This window comes from Dendropsophus ebraccatus, chromosome 4 (genome assembly GCF_027789765.1).
Source record: "Dendropsophus ebraccatus isolate aDenEbr1 chromosome 4, aDenEbr1.pat, whole genome shotgun sequence".
Classification (NCBI taxonomy): Eukaryota; Metazoa; Chordata; class Amphibia; order Anura; family Hylidae; genus Dendropsophus; species Dendropsophus ebraccatus.
Window position 1 is genome coordinate 144152821 of NC_091457.1, and position 18149 is coordinate 144170969.

An 18149-nucleotide genomic window follows, 5' to 3' on the forward strand; every position below is an offset into this window, starting at 1 on the left:
TCCCGGAACATGAGCAGCTGTCCTTGTATAATGGTATTACTGGTGATACTTTGCCTTGCCCCTAGTGCACTGCAGTCACACTATCAGCACTTCACTGAAATGGAGTCACACTATCAGCACTAGGAATTACAGTGCTCCTATATACCATGTGTTACGGTAATAGCCAGGACTAGTTAGTTCCAGGCTTCAGAATGTGCCAGGAAGATCATAGGGTGACACCTACATGTAAGACTAACTAAAGAAGGTCAACTCTTAACCCCTTCAGGTCCATTCACCCACTGTTAACCCCTTCAGATCCACAACTGTTCAATTCCCCCACTGTTAACCCCTTCACATCCACTACAATCTAATTCATCCACTGTTAACCCCTTTAGATCCACAACACTTCAATTCATCCACTTTTAACCCCTTCACATCCACCACAGTTTAATTCATATACTGTTAACCCCTTCAGCTCCAGGAATACTTTATTTTTTTTCTAACTATATGTAATTTTTAACACCTGAAAACCAGGCTCATTTTAATTTATTTCTCTTATTTGTCTTAGATATAGAAGAATCATTTTTACTGTAGGGATTTGGATTAATGTGATGGTAAAGTGTCTATTTGGGGCTATATGTCCCACTATTTGAAGTCCAATAAAACCAAAGAATCAAATTGTTATCCAATCACACTACCATATCCTAGAAGAGCGCTTACTCTCGTACAGGTTCTGTGATTTTCAGACATTTTTACTGTACGGATTCGGAGTAATGTGATGGTAAAATGTCTATTTGGGGCTATATGTCCCACTATTTGAAATCCAATAAAACCAAAGAATCAAATTGTTATCCAATCACACTACCAAATCCTAGAAGAGCGCTTACTTTTGTACAGGTTTTGTGATTTTCAGACATTTTTACTGTAGGGATTTGGAGTAATGTGATGGTAAAGTGTCTATTTGGGGCTATACACCTGAAATCCAATAGTTCTCCATCTTGTTCTTGTTGTTGGACACTCTTGGTAGACTACTTCCAATCCCAGGAGGGACCAGTTTCATGGCTGATGGAGAATAACCATTAAGAGACTTTTTTCAGGACTGTTCTTCTATTCTAGTTTATGTTCCTTTTAAGTTTAGGTTAGGGACTCGCAAGAGAATGAGGACCCTTGATGTGGCTTGCGAGCTTACAATATTTCTTGCCTATTTTTTTCTTCTAGTTTTCAACGGTAAAAGATATCTACTAATACCTCATTGAAGATTGGACATCGAGCCATCAAGGAGCCCCACTAGACTAAAGCTGCTTTCACATGCTGCAGATTTTAGGCAGATTTTCTGCAGAAGATTGTCTGTTGCCAAACCAAAGTCAACCTGAGATTTCAAATCTGCTGTAGAAAATCTGCATCAAATCCGCAGTGTGTGAAAGCACCCTTACTATTCTGCAAGTCTTCCCCAGTGCATTATAGGGCCATGCAGCTGCCACTGATTGACAGCTACTTACCGCCCTAGCGGTCTTGTCTCTGCCACCTAATAAAGAGTGCTGAGGGGCCTGTGTGAGCTGCTGGCGCCTGCTGATGCCCCTCTCCCGTGCCGACTTCTATGCTTTTATAGAAGAAGTCTGGCTAAGACATTTTTGTATTGTTATTGTATTGTCACCCAAAAGTTATACAAATCCCCAATATACACCTATTACGGGAAATGCTTAGAAAGCGCTTTTTTCTCTGCACTTACTACTGCATCAAGGCTTCACTTCCTGAATAACAAGGTGAGGTCACTTCCTGGATAACATGGTGATGTCACTTCCTGGATAACATGGTGATGTCACTTCCTGGGTAACATGGTGATGTCACTTCCTGGATAACATGGTGATGTCACTTCCTGGATAACATGGTTATGTCACTTCCTGGATAACAGTTAAGGCCCTTTTACACGGAAAGATTATCTGACAGATTATCTGCCAAAGATTTGAAGCCAAAACCAGGAATGGACTATAAACAGAGACCAGGTCATAAAGGAAAGCCTGAGATTTATCCTCTTTTCAAATCCATTCCTGGTTTTGGCTTCAAATCTTTGGCAGATAATCTGTCAGATAATCTTTCAGTGTAAAAGGGCCCTTAGTCTTACATGTAGGTGTCACCCTATGATCTTCCTGGCACATTCTGAAGCCTGGAACTAACTAGTCCTGGCTATTACCGTAAAACATGGTATATAGGAGCACTGTAATTCCTAGTGCTGATAGTGTGACTCCATTTCAGTGAAGTGCTGATAGTGTGACTGCAGTCCTAGTGCTGCCAACCCATGCTACGCTACTGAATAGTTCTATCTTCAGTAGTTTCATGGGACATCTGCTCCTAGGAGAGGGCATGACCTTCTTCTATCCGTTTTGCGTTGGATGTGATGACAGGTCCCTTTCATTCCCTTCTGTTGGAAACATTGTGTGACCCCGGCTTGGCTCTGGCTTGGCAGTGCACACAATGCATATAGCTGCTGGCAGGGAGCCTGTGTGTGTGCTTCCCCTAGAAGAAGTCTGGCACTTAGTGATGGGTGTGTCTAGAGGTTGTTGTTTTCTCCTTTGCACAGCGAGTCCTATGAGCACAGACTAGCAGGATCCATTAGACGCAGCACACGGAGGAGATGGCGGAGCTTCTCTCCTTATTCTCCAATGGATTTTTATTGCTCATTTCTTTCATCATTGGCCTTTTCCTCTTGGACTTTGTGAAGAGCAGGAAGAATGGATCCCGGTTTCCCCCAGGTCCTAGAGGAGTTCCGTTTCTTGGTAACATTCTGCAAGTTAACTTCCAAAATCCACCAGAAACTTTGCGCCAGGTACAGTATGTGTATAGTATGTAATCCTGTATACTTCCGTACATGCTGGTTTATAACAAAGGTCGACTGTTTTGACACAATTAGAATAGTACATTTGGTATTGTATTGCTTGGTATTTGGTTTCCTCATCACATAGCTATCCCTAACTTATTAACTATCTCAACTACAATGTTGTATTGTAAAACAGGAGAATATTAAAGGGGAACAATGTTTTTCTTTCAACTTAACTGGTGTTTGAACGTTATATAGATTTGTAATTTACTTCTATTTAAAAATCTCAAGACTTCCAATACTTACCAGCTGCTGGATGTCCTGCAGGAAGTGGTGTATTCTTTCAGGTCTGATACAGCGCTCTCTGCTGCCACCTCTGTCCATGTCAGAAACTGTCCAGAGTAGTAGAAAATGCTCATGGAAAACCCTCAGCTGCTCTGGACAGTTCCTGACATGGACAGAGGTGGCAGCAGAGAGCACTGTGTCAGACTGGAGGTGGGGGTGCAGGTCTTCTCCTGCCAAATTGGGATTTCTGCTCCGAATTTCTTTAAACACAGATGCTTTTCTAAAAACTTCCTTGAGATATATATATATATATATATATATATATATATATATATATATATATATATATATATATAATGTTTTTCACAGCTGAGAAAAGAGTTTGGAGACATATTCAGTTTGCAGTATTTCTGGAACAAGATGGTGGTGCTGAATGGACTTGAGGTGATGAAGGAAGCGCTGATCAACAGATCGGAAGAAATAGCAGATCGGCCTCGATTTCCTATCTATGAAAAAATAGGCTTTGCTGGAGACACCAAAGGTAATGTCTAATGGTGCGTTTACACAGGCAGATTTATCTGACAGATTTTTGAAGCCAAAGCCAGGAACAGACCATAAACAGAGAACGGGTCATAAAGAAAAGACTGAGATTTCTGCTTTTTTTCAAATCCATCCCTGGCTTTGGCTTTCAAAATCTGTTAGATAGTTCTGCCTGTGTAAACGCACCATGAGTAATTTCATATAAAATGTATGCAGCTGTTCCGAACAAGAAAATCACTAAATATATTCAAGACCACAAAAAGAAGAAAGTAGAATCAAGAGAAAAGTCTGAAACAAGTCCAAAAGCCAAATACATTCCACTAGTAGTTTACGACTAGAGATGAGCGAACCTGGAGCATGCTCGAGTCCATCCGAACCTGAACGTTCGGCATTTGATTAGCGGTGGCTGCTGAAGTTGGATAAAGCTCTAAGACTATGTGGGAAACATGGATATAGTCATTGGCTGTATCCATGTTTTCCAGACAACCTTAGAGCTTTATCCAAGTTCAGCAGCCACCGCTAATCAAATACCAAACGTTCGGGTTCGGATCGACTCAAACCTGAACCCGGTTCGCTCATCTTTATTTACGACCTTTGCACAGACTTTTTATAGCACAACAATTACAACTTCAAGTGTTAGTAAAAATTTGGAAATTTTTACCCTTTTACTTTACTATAAACGTTATTCCCTTTCCCTTCTCTTTTTTTTTTTCTTGTTTATGTTGTTTATATTAGTAGATACTGTACATAGGAAGGCTCAATACTATATCCCTTCAACTGTTGGGCACCAATGATAATAAACATTTTGTGTGTTCTGGTTAGGTGTAGTATTGGCTCCATATGGGAACTCATGGAAGGAGCAAAGAAGATTCACCCTGACCACACTTAGAAATTTCGGGATGGGCAAGAAATCCCTGGAGGAGAGAGTGACAGAGGAAGCTCAGTGCCTGTGTTCTGCATTTAGATCCCAGAAAGGTGAGTGGTAGATGTTTCTGCTGATTCCGACGCCGGTCTTCTTATTCTCCTTTATAGCGCCTTTATTGAGTAGTTAGATCTGAAGCTAATATGTACACTATTGGGTACCCCATTCACTTGAATGAGTTGCACAACACAGTGGCTTCTGGTCACATGACCAGGAATGAGCATGTAGCTCTAGCCCAAGGGTACTCTTACACAGGCCAACTACGGCCTGATCTGCTAGATCGGCGCTCGTTTACTGGACCTATTAGAAGGCCCAATAATTGGGCAGCAAGGGCAGCATGGACATCACTAACGATGTTCGTGCAGCCTTTAGCCCAAACACCTTACACCTTACCTCTCCCTGCTCCTGGTCTTTTCTCCTCAGCTCCGTAGCCACCCGTTCCTGGCGGCAGCAGCATCTGAGCAATCACAGGCTGCTCAGATGCTGCAGCCGCCAGGACCGGGAAGCTGCGGAGCACAGGAGAGAAGACCGGGAGCGGGGAGAGGTAAGGTATCAGGTGTTTGGGGAATCATCAGCCGTCGGACGCACCTCACTATTATATGTAGTGATGCACAGTCGGCGTCCGACGATATTAGGTCCAAACCTGATGCTGCGTTTACACGGAACGATTATCGTTTGAATTACGATCTCAATAACGATCGTATTCGAGCGATAATTGTTCCTCGTAAACACAGCAAACGATCAAGCGACGAGCGATAAATCGTTCATTTTGATCTTTCAACATGTTCTCAAATCGTCGTTTGTAGTTCGCTAAAAATTATGTGAAAGATGGGCTTAAGCGATCTTAAAAACGATTGCAATAACAATGCAATAATAATTTTCTAACGATTTTTCTAACGATTTATTCGTCTAAACACTGATCATTATAAAAAAACAAATTGTTGCTTCAAAATCGTTTCTATTACACGGAGCAATAATCGGCTCCATGTAATAGGACCCTTATGCTGCGTTTACACGGAGCGATAACTCGCCCAATCGATTGTTTAACGATTTTGAAGCAACGATTTGGTTGTAATAACGATCAAATAAATCCTTAGAAAATTTCTAAGAAAAATCGTTATTGCGATCGTTTTTAAGATCACCTTTCACATAGGGGGAATCTTTGAATCTTTACACAAAGCGATCTGCGAATTTTTAGCAAATGACGATTTGAGAACATGTTGAAAGATCAAAATGAACGATTTCTCGCTCGTCGCTTGATCGTTTGCTGTATTTACACGTATGATTATCGCTCAAATGCAATCGTTATTGCGAAAATTCGAACGATAATCATTCCGTGTAAACGCAGCATTAGTCTGGCAATGCTAAGCCCATTCCAAAGCTGACTCAGACCATTGAAGTTCTAATAATGTGTACAAAGAAATTCATAAAAAAAATGAATGTGGCAACATAGCGTATTGCTCCAGCTAACTGAGTGATTTAGGGCAGACAGGTAGGGACATATTACTCCAGCCTATAAAAATCCAAACATATAACACACCGGAGGCTGAAATGTGAATGCCTATAAAATCACCATAACTTCTATCGTCTTGGAGAGATATTGCTCTATAATATAATTATGCCCATAGGCGAAACACAGGCAATTGCTCATTTTTAATTATTAAACAACTAATCGGTCTACACAAAGTTTCCTGTTAAAGGGGCACTCCAGAGGAAAAGTTGTCGGAAAGTTGTACAGATTTGTAAATTAAAATATATATATATTTTTTTAAAACTGAAGCTTTCCATTACTTATCAGCTGCTGTATGTCCTGCAGGAAGTGGTGTATTCTTTCCAGACTGGCACAGTGCTCTCTGCTGCCACCTATGTCCATGACAAGAACTGTCCAGACCAATAGCAAATCCCCATAGAAAACCTCTGGACAGTTCCTGGCATGGACAGAGGTGGCAGCAGAGAGCACAGTGTCAGACTGGAAAAAATACACCACTTCCTGCAGAAAACATACAGTAGCTGATAAGTACTGAAGGAGTTGAGTTTTTGTGAAAATGTTGGAGCTAACATAGATTTCTGCCATTATTGATCAACCTCTCCCCCATAGTTCTTAGTCACTATATTATACAATCTTCTGAACATAAATGTCATTTATATATTTATATATTTATCCTTTTTTTTTTTTTGCAGATCAGTTCAATCCACATTTCCTCATGAATAATGCCGTCGCTAATGTCATCTGCTCCATCGCATTCGGGGATCGGTTTGAGTACGATGATGCAAAATTCCAACGACTTCTACGTCTCCTTGATGCCACTTTCAAGGCTGAATTTGGACTCAGGGGTCAGGTACTATAATAGCTTCCAATAACAATGATTGATACCCACACACTGTAAACCAGTATACCATAACATAAATACCGTAACATAATCATATACATTATTATTATTATTATTACCGGGTGCCCACAATGTTGGGCAGATAATTCTCCCTGGATATAGGCGAAAACTATTATTAGACTGTAATAGCGGACGTATGACGTATGTTCAGACATGAAGGAGCTGCTCTTTCTACCAGAAACAGCCCCACCCCTGTCGTCAGGTTGTGTATGGTATTACAACTGTTTCTGAAACAAATCAGCTGTGTTTTTTTCTAGTACTGAATAATCCTTTTAAACTCCAACACTGTTCAAGGTTGAATCACTAAGTGGGTACTTTTGTAACTGAGTCTATTATAACCACTAGGTTTGTGATCGAGTCAGTACACTGCTTGTCTACCTTTGGAAGCTTCATAAAAAATTAATGAAGTATTAAATAAAATGAGTCAAGAGGTCGTTTGAGCCTTTGGAGCTGATTTCTATATTCTTATTTTTTATTTATACTTTAGAAAGGGCATACCTACATGGACTGTATTATATACTGGGGGGGGGGGGGGTCTACGGGGGGGATGTCCACATGGGGGATACTACCTACTTCAGTACCTACACAGAGATGCCTAAGTACTATTTGGGGACACAGAGGGTGCTTATAGTTTATAGGGTCACAGAGGGGCCTAACTACTGGATGGGGGCCCAGATGGGCCTAACTATTACATGGGGGCACAGAGATAATCTGCTTACTGTATGTGTAGAAACAAGGACCATAAAGAGAGCTGTTATTTACCCTATTATACGGGTGAAAATCTAAGGATTAATCGAAGATAAATGAATTAACTCCTTTTCAATATTCTTCTTGGTATACTTCTCAGTTTAAGGAACTGGCGCAGAAAAAAAATATTTCCCTTGGGAATCGGGGCGGGGGCAGAGATAGAATTTAAGATTTTACCTGAAAATGCTTTTATGGATAAGCCCTTGCACCTGGGCTTTTGATGTAATGTAATGTACAATGTGCGGCCGCCATCTTGGACCGGATTCGTACAAACTTTGCAAAAAGGTGGTTTGGTCGGGCAGCAACCTTTTTGTTAAGCTTGTAACAATTTCCAGTAATAGGCGACTAATTTCAAACAGAATCTGCACTTAATTTTACATCTATTCAGCTTATTTCCACCTCTAAAATATGTACAGAGCAATGTCCTATTGTGTTCAATGGGATTTCTGCTCTGTTGGGATTTCTGCACGGAATGTTCTGCGGCAGATATGCTTTCTTCCCAAAGAGAAATCCTATAGGAGTCACTGGGGCTTTGAATTTCTGCTTTCCGCTTCAATTTACCTATTCCTCAATGTGAATATACCCTGACAGAGGAACAGAGAATCTGCAGAGAAGAATGGTGGAAAATCCCTAAATCCAGGTGTACACATGATAATAATTGTGACATTATATCCACCATGACGGGAGGCCGGAATCACTGCCATATTTGCCTTAACTTATTATTAAGAAAACGATAATACAGTGGTGCCTTGGATTACAAGCATAATTCCTTCCGGGACCGTGCTTGTAAACCAAATCCACTCCTAAACCAAAGCAAATTTTCCCATAAGAAATAATTGAAATGCAGACAATTGGTTCCACACCCCAAAAATGATCTTTTTTTTAAATTCTGAATTACATGTAAAACAAATGAAACAAACATTTTGAAACAGATCAATATATAATAAGTTACTGTACAGTATAGCAATCAGCATGTGAAATATAATGTATAGTAAGTGCATAAAGCAGTGTAGTACAATAGGCTAGAATAGAGAAGCACTGCTGCTGTCAGAGGTCTGTGTGGTCACATGACAGCAGTGGGGAGGGGGGTGTTCAGCATGGACCAATCAAGAAGTGAGAATCACAGAGCTGTGCAGGAGGACAGTGACAGAAACATCTCTATACAACAGTGTGGGTGCAGGCACATTATAGCAGCAGCGTGTATAGCTGAGTGTAAGTGCAGGCACATTAAAGCAGCAGTGTGTATAGCTGAGTGTGAGTGCAGGCACATTATAGCAGCAGTGTGTATAGCTGAGTGTGAGTGCAGGCACATTATAGCAGCAGTGTGTATAGCTGAGTGTGAGTGCAGGCACATTATAGCAGTGTGTATAGCTGAGTGTAATAAAACCAATGTGGTTTTCCAATAACTTCTGGGGTGCTGCGTTTCCTCTGTATATGTATACCATACAAGTCTTGATTATTATTTTTTTAGATCATCAATGAAATTCCTCTTCTAGCAAAGATCCCTTGGATTGTGGATCCTGTGCTGAAGCCACAATATGAACTGATTGACTTCATGAAGGAAATTGTTTCTGAGCATCGTAAAACCTGGAATCCAAATGACATCCGTGATTTTATCGATGTCTACATAGCGGAGATGGAAAAAGTAAGGACTCTTATATTCTTATATAGAAGGGTGATAGGACTTTCCTCTTTTTTTTCTGACAGCCATACATACGATCTTCTTAGCTGTTCCCTTCAAGAACAATGCATAAGTCAGTGTACATTTGTACTTGTAATCAAATTCCCACCTGCCCCTGGCGGATTTTAAAAATTGCCAGACTTCTCTGGCAAGAAGAAGAAAAAGTATCCCTTCTGAGATGTTGAGGGGCAGGTCATTGCACGCAGGTGGGATTTGCCCACACGCAATCATAGGCTCTTAGACGAGCCCCTCCACATCTTGTGTTCCGCCATGGCCATAACAGATATAAAGCCCACTGGAAGTTCCCCTGAATGAAAAAGCCCACCAATGTTTACACCCCTATTGCTCACAAGTAAACACCTAGATTCCCAAGACATGGGCTTTATCTCCAAATTTGCATAACACTTCTAAAACTTATATCTAAGCGCTGGAGCGATGGATTGAAATAAGAGTTATATTGACTCACTGCCTTATACAGCAAAAGAGGTCCAAATCTCCCCATTGGGCTGGATACACACATGCAGTTTTTGTGCCAAAGCCTGACATGGACCCTGGAGTAAGAAGTACAAGTCTTTCCCTTAAGGGCAATGTTCCGAGATTTACTGATGTTGAGAAACATGTGATGGTGTCTCTGCAGTGTTTTGGTTGATCTCCCAAAGTTCAACTGTCATTACTTTGAATGCACTTATTAGGCATTGCTCCAACTAGCCAGAATCCTGCTCCACACTGATGAGGTGCACATAGCCCGAAACATCCGGATAGATACCTTGCTTGGGTAGTCCTCAGGTCATATCATGTCAGTATTCTTGCCTCTTTTTTGGCCAGTCTGCCCCTTTAAAAAAAAGAAAATCCTACTGGACAACTCCTTAAAGTGTTTGCTGTGGACTTTGGTGGTCCTATATGTTGCTTATGCTGCTAACTTTTCTTCTAGGTTAAGGAAGACAGTGCCAGTAGTTTCAATGAGGGAAACTTGTGTATGACAACGTATGATTTGTTTTCTGCTGGGTCAGAAACTACAAGTACCACCCTGAGGTGGGGGCTGCTGTATATGATCCTCTACCCAGATGTCCAGTGTGAGTAGCCCTTTGATATTTAATTTTACATCTATCTGCACCTATCTGAACCTATAACTATATCCATATGCTGAAGTTAACTTTACAATTTTCTTTATATATTTTTTTAAATATTATGTCTCTATATAATGTATGTAGTATGCATGCTATATAATTCATCACAGAACATAAAGTCCTAGTATCTTTAGAAATCTTTATTACATTTATTTAACCTCCTTACAGTTTTGCCAGAACAGGAATCAGGGGTTCTGCCACACAGCCAGGACCCCGCTGCAACTGCATTGCTGTGCTAGTTACAGGTAAACCAGGGCCAGGACCCTGCTGCAACTGCCAGGAATGGAGAGGAGTTTGTTCCCTGCAGTTAACATGCTGTGGTCTCTTGCAAAATACATGGCCACTTAAAGTATGCTAAGGATGAGAATTACTTCTATTTAAAAAATCTCAAGTCTTTCAGTACCTATTAGCTGCTGTATGTCCTGCAGGAAGTGGTGTATTCTCTCAAGTCTGACACAGTGCTCTCTGCTGCCACCTCTGTCACACAGGTTTTCTATGGAGATTTGCAGAGGTGGCAGCAGAGAGCCATGTGTCATACTGGAAAGAGTAAACAACTTCCTGCAGGACACACAGTAGCTGAGAGATACTGGAATACTTAAAATTTTAAAAATAGAAGTAATTTACAAATCTGGCTAACTTTCTTACTCGTGTTGATCTGAAAACAATTTCTTTTCACCCGAGTACCCCTTTAAACAACTAGGCTTAGTGATTTTAAAGGTACTGTGGGGAATTTGTCAATGATTTCACCTGAAACCCCATTTGCAATTTTTTTATACAACGCTGTAAATTTTTGCACCATGATCCCAAAACACAGAAAAAGTTGCCAATTTTTGAGCAAATAAATAATTCCTCCAAAATGTTACCCTACACAAAGACCATTGCCAAATTCCCCCAACTGGGTGTTTATGTGCAGTGATAAATCGAATGTCTGGTATATCATGGTAAGATATATCTGTATACGCTGCTGTGGAAAAAATAGATTTAGAAGCATTCATGTAGTAATCAATATTGTCATTCAGCCAAAGTACAGGAAGAAATCGATCGAGTGATTGGAAGAGAGCGGAAGCCGACAATGGGGGATGTGCTGCAGATGCCGTATACTAATGCTGTGATCCATGAAGTACAACGATGTGGGGACATAGCTCCCTTGGGTGTCCCTCATATGACCCACAAGGACATGGAGATTAAAGGTTACATTATACCAAAGGTAAAAAATATGGGAAATGTTGTTTTTTTGAGCATTTTTACCACCCTGGTTTTGCAACTGTAACCGGTTGCTTTTGATAATAGTCTGAGAAGGCTATAACCACACAGATTTATAGAAAAATAAGAGATTTATTACAGAAAACAATACTTAGCTGCAGTTACAGATGGTACAGATGCATAGATGTTCCTTCCACAATGAAATGGGGAGCCCCATAGTATATTATGCACTAATATACACCCATCTCGCTCGACGACAGGGTGCTGGGCACCTTCCATCCATGGTCCCAGCTGAGGCTGACTAGAAGCTACATACCCCCGATCTTTATAGTAAGTTTGGGTGGGGGGTGATGTGCTTCCAGAAATGTCTATGTAGACCACTGATGACCATGAATGGAAGTTTCCCCGGCCTTGTACATGTTTATCAAGCACAATGGCCACATGGTTTTACAACTACAGCTACAAGGTTTTGACAGCTGAACAACAACCAATGTTGACACTACTGGGGAGGTTTACAGCTGATTGACACAAACATATTGACCATTACAAAAGGGAATGAGTATACATATGGGTTCCCACACACACAACTATAATGAGTTTCACACACATAGCCATACAAGGCCAGCTAATCTATACATATACCATACATTGCTTCCTATCACATCAATAAGACACTTCAATATTCTTTAATAAACCCATCTGGTTACAGCAACCAAAACCAGGAGTGGATTGAAAACACAGAAAGGCTATGTTCACACACTGTTGAAATTGAGTGGATGGTCACTATTTAATGGCAAACAATGGCCGTTATTTTAAAATAACTGCAATTATTCGCAATTAAATGGCGACCATCCACTCAATTTCAACAGTGTGTGAACATAGCCTTTCTGTGTTTTCAATCCACTCCTGGTTTTGGTTGCAAAATACTGAGCAAAAATAGTGTGTGTGAACATAGCCCTAAAGTGTAACGAAAGTAGCTTTTTTGGGGCCAGATACGTCCATATTGGACATTAACATCACCCAATACAGTCTTATGTGTAAACAGATGTTTTTCAGAAAAAAAACAACCTTGAACCAAAAAGTTTTTAAATTTTTTGCTAAAGCTAACATTTTTTCAGCTTAAAATTAGCTGTGTGTGAGCGTAGCCTTACAGTTTTTAAATACTTTTTCCATAGGACACCACTGTCCTCACCAACCTGTCCTCTGTGCTCAAAGATCAGCAACTATGGGAGAAACCTTTCCAGTTTTACCCAAAGCACTTCCTAGATGAGAACGGAAAGTTTATAAAACGAGAAGCATTTATGCCATTTTCTGCAGGTGAGTCTGAAAGTCTGATTGGTGTCAGCTATTATATGTTATATAAAGTGGGGGTCACGAAAGTATTAAAGGGCTACTCCGGCGATTGTTTCTTACAGATTAGCTGGTATCAGAAAGGTATATAGATTTGTAATTTACTTCTATTTAAAAATCTCAGGTGTTTCAGTACTTAAAGGGGTTGGCCACTTTATGGTAAAATTGTTCAGTGTACAATATTAGTAAGTGTACTCATTGTATATTGCCCCGCCCCCAGTGTCCTCCATAGACATATACAGGCTCAGTGGTGGACGGGTCATGGTCACATGCTTCTCCATGTCGGCCATCTTATGGACAGGTTCACCACAGAGCAGGGCAGCACAGCCTGGAGGAGGGGAGTCTGATTTTAGCTCTATAAGCTACACAGGGAGACGCTGTCAGTACAGTGAGTGCACTTACTAAGCCCATGTTTACACAACGTATTTGTTGTATAAATTATGGCTGATTTATACAACACATACCTGGTATGAGAATGCATGGAATCCTGGCTGGAGCGTATACACACAGTATACGCTCCGGCGGGGATTTCTTCTGGCAACACGAAAAACTGACAATTCAGTTTTCTGCAGCGGCTATTCATTGAATAGCGGCCAATGAAGACATGTCAGTTCACACAATGGAGCGTGCGGCTCCGGCCACACGCTCCATTGTATGCAGCGGTGAATTGGGATGCAGGTGCACGAATTCACTAGAAGTGAAGATCATCCGGCCGCTACTGCAGAGATGATCTTCAGTAACACTGGCCGTTCTGTGATGCAGCCGGGTCAAAGAGCGGCCGGTGTTATACTTAGTGTGAACATGGCCTAATACTGTATACTGAACAATTCTACTATAAAGTGGCCAACCTCTTTGATGATGATGTAAAGATTACAAAACTAAATAACTTTATTAAAGTAAATGTAAAATAATTTTTGTTGTTGTTAGAATACCCCTTTAAATTTGCTTGTATTTCTGCTTTATGCAGTTTGTTGAAATGACAATGTCCATTTAAACGTAATGTTTAAATCCCTTTCTGTGCTAGTAACACCTAATACCATTTATTGCATAAAGCTTGACTTTTTTTCAGTCTCTTATAATTATTTGTATATACAGTTAATAGTTTACAATACTCAAGCTTTATCGGTCTGTCCATCCATCCAGTCTTTACATCTTTACTAAGCGGAAATGTTTGATAGCATGTGTTTTCTCTCGCAGGTCGGAGATCTTGTTTGGGAGAACAACTTGCCAGAATGGAACTCTTCCTGTTTTTTACCACTTTATTACAGCAGCTTACATTTGAGATACCGAGTGACCAACCTCGTCCCAGGGAAGATCCTCAGTATGCCCTAACAATGAGTCCACATCCTTACAATATTCGTGTTGTGGCCAGGGCATAAATGACCAGAGGTAGACTTGAATTTATATCACTGAACCTGCCACCCTATTGTCTGTAAAATGGAATCTTATAATAGAAACCCTAGCCAGCAGGCTCGGACTGGGCCACCGGGAAGCCGGGGAAACCCCTGGTGGGCCCTTGCACTTGGTGGGCCCTGAGCAGAAGCTTTAGGCCCTATTACACGAATCGATTATGGTCCGTTAATCTTTTCGTGTAATAGAAGACAGGGCCATGCACGATGCCTGTAAGAGTTTGCGTGCTTATGTTGTACCTGTGGCTCAATTGAAAACAAAGTCAGGCCCCCGACTTCGTTTTAAATAGAGCTGCAGGTACAGCATGTCACCCACAGCTCTATTCATTCCCATGGAGTGACAGAAAGAGCCAAGTAAGTCAGAAAGTGCTTACTCTGCTCTTTCCGGCGGCTCCCATATGAGAGCATAGAGCTGTGGGTCGCGTGCCATACCTGCGGCTCTATTTAAAACAAAGAGGGCAGGGGCCCGATACAGAGATTGTCAGGGGGTACGGAGATCGAACCCCCCCCCGCCCCCGCAATCTCTTAGATGTTCCCTATCCTGTGGATAGGGGACAAGTTAATTTTCCCTGGACAACCTCTTTAATATATGAGCAGACTAGATAGATCAGGTGGTCATTTTATCCAATTATTTGACTGTATATATACATACTTACCAGTAGACACGGTCATTGTTATCTGTACTATGTTACACAGGGCTTAGAGTAGAAGTAGAACATCTCTGGTATATGCTATCATCTTAGTTTATTTAGAGGGCAGTGATATGGACGGGACACTGAAAATTGTCAGGTTGCAGGACAGATAGGGGGTAGAGATGAGCGAATCCGGTTCGGGTTTGAGTCGATCCGAACCCGAATGTTCGGTATTTGATTAGCTGGGGCTGCTGAACTTGGATAAAGCTCTAAGGTTGTCTGGAAAACATGGATACAGCCAATGACTATATCCATGTTTTCCACATAGCCTTAGGGCTTTATCCAACTTCAGCAGCCACCGCTAATCAAATGCCAAACATTCAGGTTCGGATCGACTCGAGCATGCTCCAGGTTCGCTCATCTCTAATAGGGGGCAATACGGCATGAGAGCGAAGTGGCACTGTCATATGGCAATATTTAGTGTGTAAACCTAGCTGGTATCACTGCCTGCTTATATCTGTGTTATACTACATATAACTTCAATAAAAAGAACCCAATTTTTGCATGGATTCCAGTGCTGTCATCTACTGGTATATGTATTGGAAATGCTGCAACAACCAGCAGGACTGGATTTCTGAGGACTGAAAAAGACGGGTGATGTCATCACTGAATAAAAAATTTTAAAAAATTCTGTCATAGGAGTCTATCTCTCCATGGACAATGCATAATCCTTTGATATCACAGGAGGCTTGGCTGGATCTTGCTCTACCCCCACCCCCTGAGTGAATCACCATCTCTGACCAGCCCCCTTAGCTTACATTACCATCCCCCTGTCAAATACAGATACATATATATCTTTACTGGGACATTTAGGCAGAGTGCACTGGTTTACAGCATGCTGCCTTGTCAAGAATGATGCTACAGACAGATCAGACAGGGAGTGAATGCAGCAAGTGCTGCAACCTCAGAACTGACTGTGCTGGGCCATGTGATCAGCATTACCAGGCTTCATCAAGTACATTATATTATTGGGAATAGTAGCTGCCAGAAATAAGAACAAACAAGTAATATAGAGAATTTACAACACTTTTATTAAACATAATAAGAGGGTGAGGGTTTCCCTCATTGCTGATGTTTAGTGCCCCCAAACAATCCAGCGCAGGGGCGACACACACGCATCTTCTAAAGGAAAAGGATTTAGAAAGTACATGCATGTGCTCAGAAATGTCACGCTGGTGGGTAAAACCTGGGAAGTAAGAGGAGGAAAGTATATACACAGCATCATCTGTATACAAACAGCTTAACAAGTCCATAAAGTTGCAGCTTCAGCCCTTTAGAGACTCTACTATAGCTAACAAAAGGTGTGGCATTTTTAACCAATCACTGGCTGGAATCACAAGGACGTTGAGTGTGGTTTATTACAGTCATGGGAAGTCTGAACTCTCCCCCTTTGGTTGCACATGTGAAGTTATTTTCTTGGTGTTGGATGTGATCTAAAATACATCATGGAGGATGTGTTGGGGACGGCACTTCCGTGGCGGTGGTGCTGGAGGCAATGGATAACAGAGTTTAATAAAAAAAGTATCAGGTACAAGTGGGACGCGTTTCGGCCAAGCACTTTGAGCTGATGAAGGCCATGCTTGGCCGAAACGCGTCCTACTTGTACCTGATGCTTTGTGCACTACAATAAGTTAGCAACATTATTTGGTGAGTGCCGGGTCCTTTCCACTATTACACTAATATACATCATGGCTGATGAATGAGAGCAGTATGGACGCTCAGGCCATTTAGGATGCTTTGGCTCTGTGTCAGTAAAGTGTACCTCCACAGCTAGGGGGCATTCACCCGTTCTGTAACTACAGGTAATGTCCTACAGTCTGGAGCTCTGGGCACCATGACTCATGTATCAGTACAGAAGCGCAAAGTTTTAAACCGGTTCGGAGCTCCTGGCATCATCATGAACATCATCATCTATGGTAAGATTTGCCGACTTGGAATGCAAAGAAGTGGCCGTTCCCATATTCTTGAGAAAGTAGTCCTGCTATCCAAGTGCTCCGATTCCCTGGAGGAATATAGGATTGGATGGGCGTTTCAATGGATTTGGTGACTCATACAGTAGATTCGCTCATGTCTACAAATGAAGCGGTTTAGGGCAGTAGAGTACCGGAGAGGGATACGACCACCTAAATATAACCAAGGGAGGCGCTCCGCACCTAGAGATGATGAGTAGTGTTCATCATCAGTAGTGTTTGGCAACGTTCTCCAAACTCGAACGCTTGCCATTTGATTCCCTATGGCTGAAGAAGTTGGATGCAGCACCAAGGAGTCCTGGAAAACTTGGACACCACATTTTCCTGGCAGAACTAGGGTGGCATCCAACTTCTGCAAACATGGGGAATCCAATGCTGAGCATTCGCCGAACGCTGCTGAACCTGAATCGTTTGACCGGTCCGCTCAACCCTAATGATAAGTAATAGGCGAGTTTATCGAGTGTATTCAATAGAGATATGTAATGTTTCAGCCCATACCCTGACTGCATAAGAAGTTATAGGAAGATGGTATAGATGTATAATTTATATATATATTTTATATATATATATATATATATATATATATATATGAAGCCAGTCCGGTTTTTATATACGCCTTTACCGTCTTCTTCGCTGTTATCAGGTCTCAGGACTGAAAAGTCACGTATGCCTATATCTAATGGCACATCACCTCTAAACCCCTCCTCTGGTTATTGTGTTTGTCTTTAGAAGAAAAAAAAAAAAAAAGAAAGAAAGGATTCTACACATAAAAGGGGAGATTTATCAAACATGGTGTAAAGTGAAACTGGCTCAGTTGCCCCTAGCAACCAATCAGATTCCACCTTTCATTTTCCAAAGAGTCTGTGAGGAATGAAAGGTGGAATCTGATTGGTTGCTAGGGGCAACTGAGCCAGCTTCACTTTACACCATGTTTGATAAATCTCCCCCTAAGTGTCCAATGATGCCACATTGTGTAACCACGTATTACTAGTTCTCTATGGGGTAGAATACCGCAGCGGAAGTCCTGTGTAAGCCCAGT

The 18149-nt window shown here is 41.4% G+C and overlaps 1 protein-coding gene across 1 annotated transcript; it reads left to right on the top strand.

Moving 5' to 3' along the window:
- The first annotated feature begins 2493 nt into the window (after positions 1 to 2493).
- On the top strand, positions 2494 to 15357 carry LOC138788917 (cytochrome P450 2D17-like). Its single transcript, XM_069967311.1, has 9 exons — positions 2494 to 2803; positions 3449 to 3620; positions 4442 to 4594; positions 6723 to 6880; positions 9150 to 9323; positions 10291 to 10432; positions 11506 to 11693; positions 12865 to 13006; positions 14237 to 15357. Exons 1-9 carry the CDS (start codon positions 2612 to 2614, stop codon positions 14416 to 14418), a joined length of 1503 nt encoding a protein of 500 aa, XP_069823412.1. The 5' UTR covers positions 2494 to 2611; the 3' UTR covers positions 14419 to 15357.
- Positions 15358 to 18149: the final 2792 nt, after the last annotated feature.

Bases quoted from the DNA above. Each gene is read 5' to 3' on its own strand.
- LOC138788917 (XM_069967311.1), top strand. From the start codon at position 2,612: ATGGCGGAGCTTCTCTCCTTATTCTCCAATGGATTTTTATTGCTCATT. The intron at 2,804-3,448 runs GTACAGTATGTG...TGTTTTTCACAG, and splicing joins CACCAGAAACTTTGCGCCAG to CTGAGAAAAGAGTTTGGAGA. The intron at 9,324-10,290 runs GTAAGGACTCTT...CTTTTCTTCTAG, and splicing joins ACATAGCGGAGATGGAAAAA to GTTAAGGAAGACAGTGCCAG.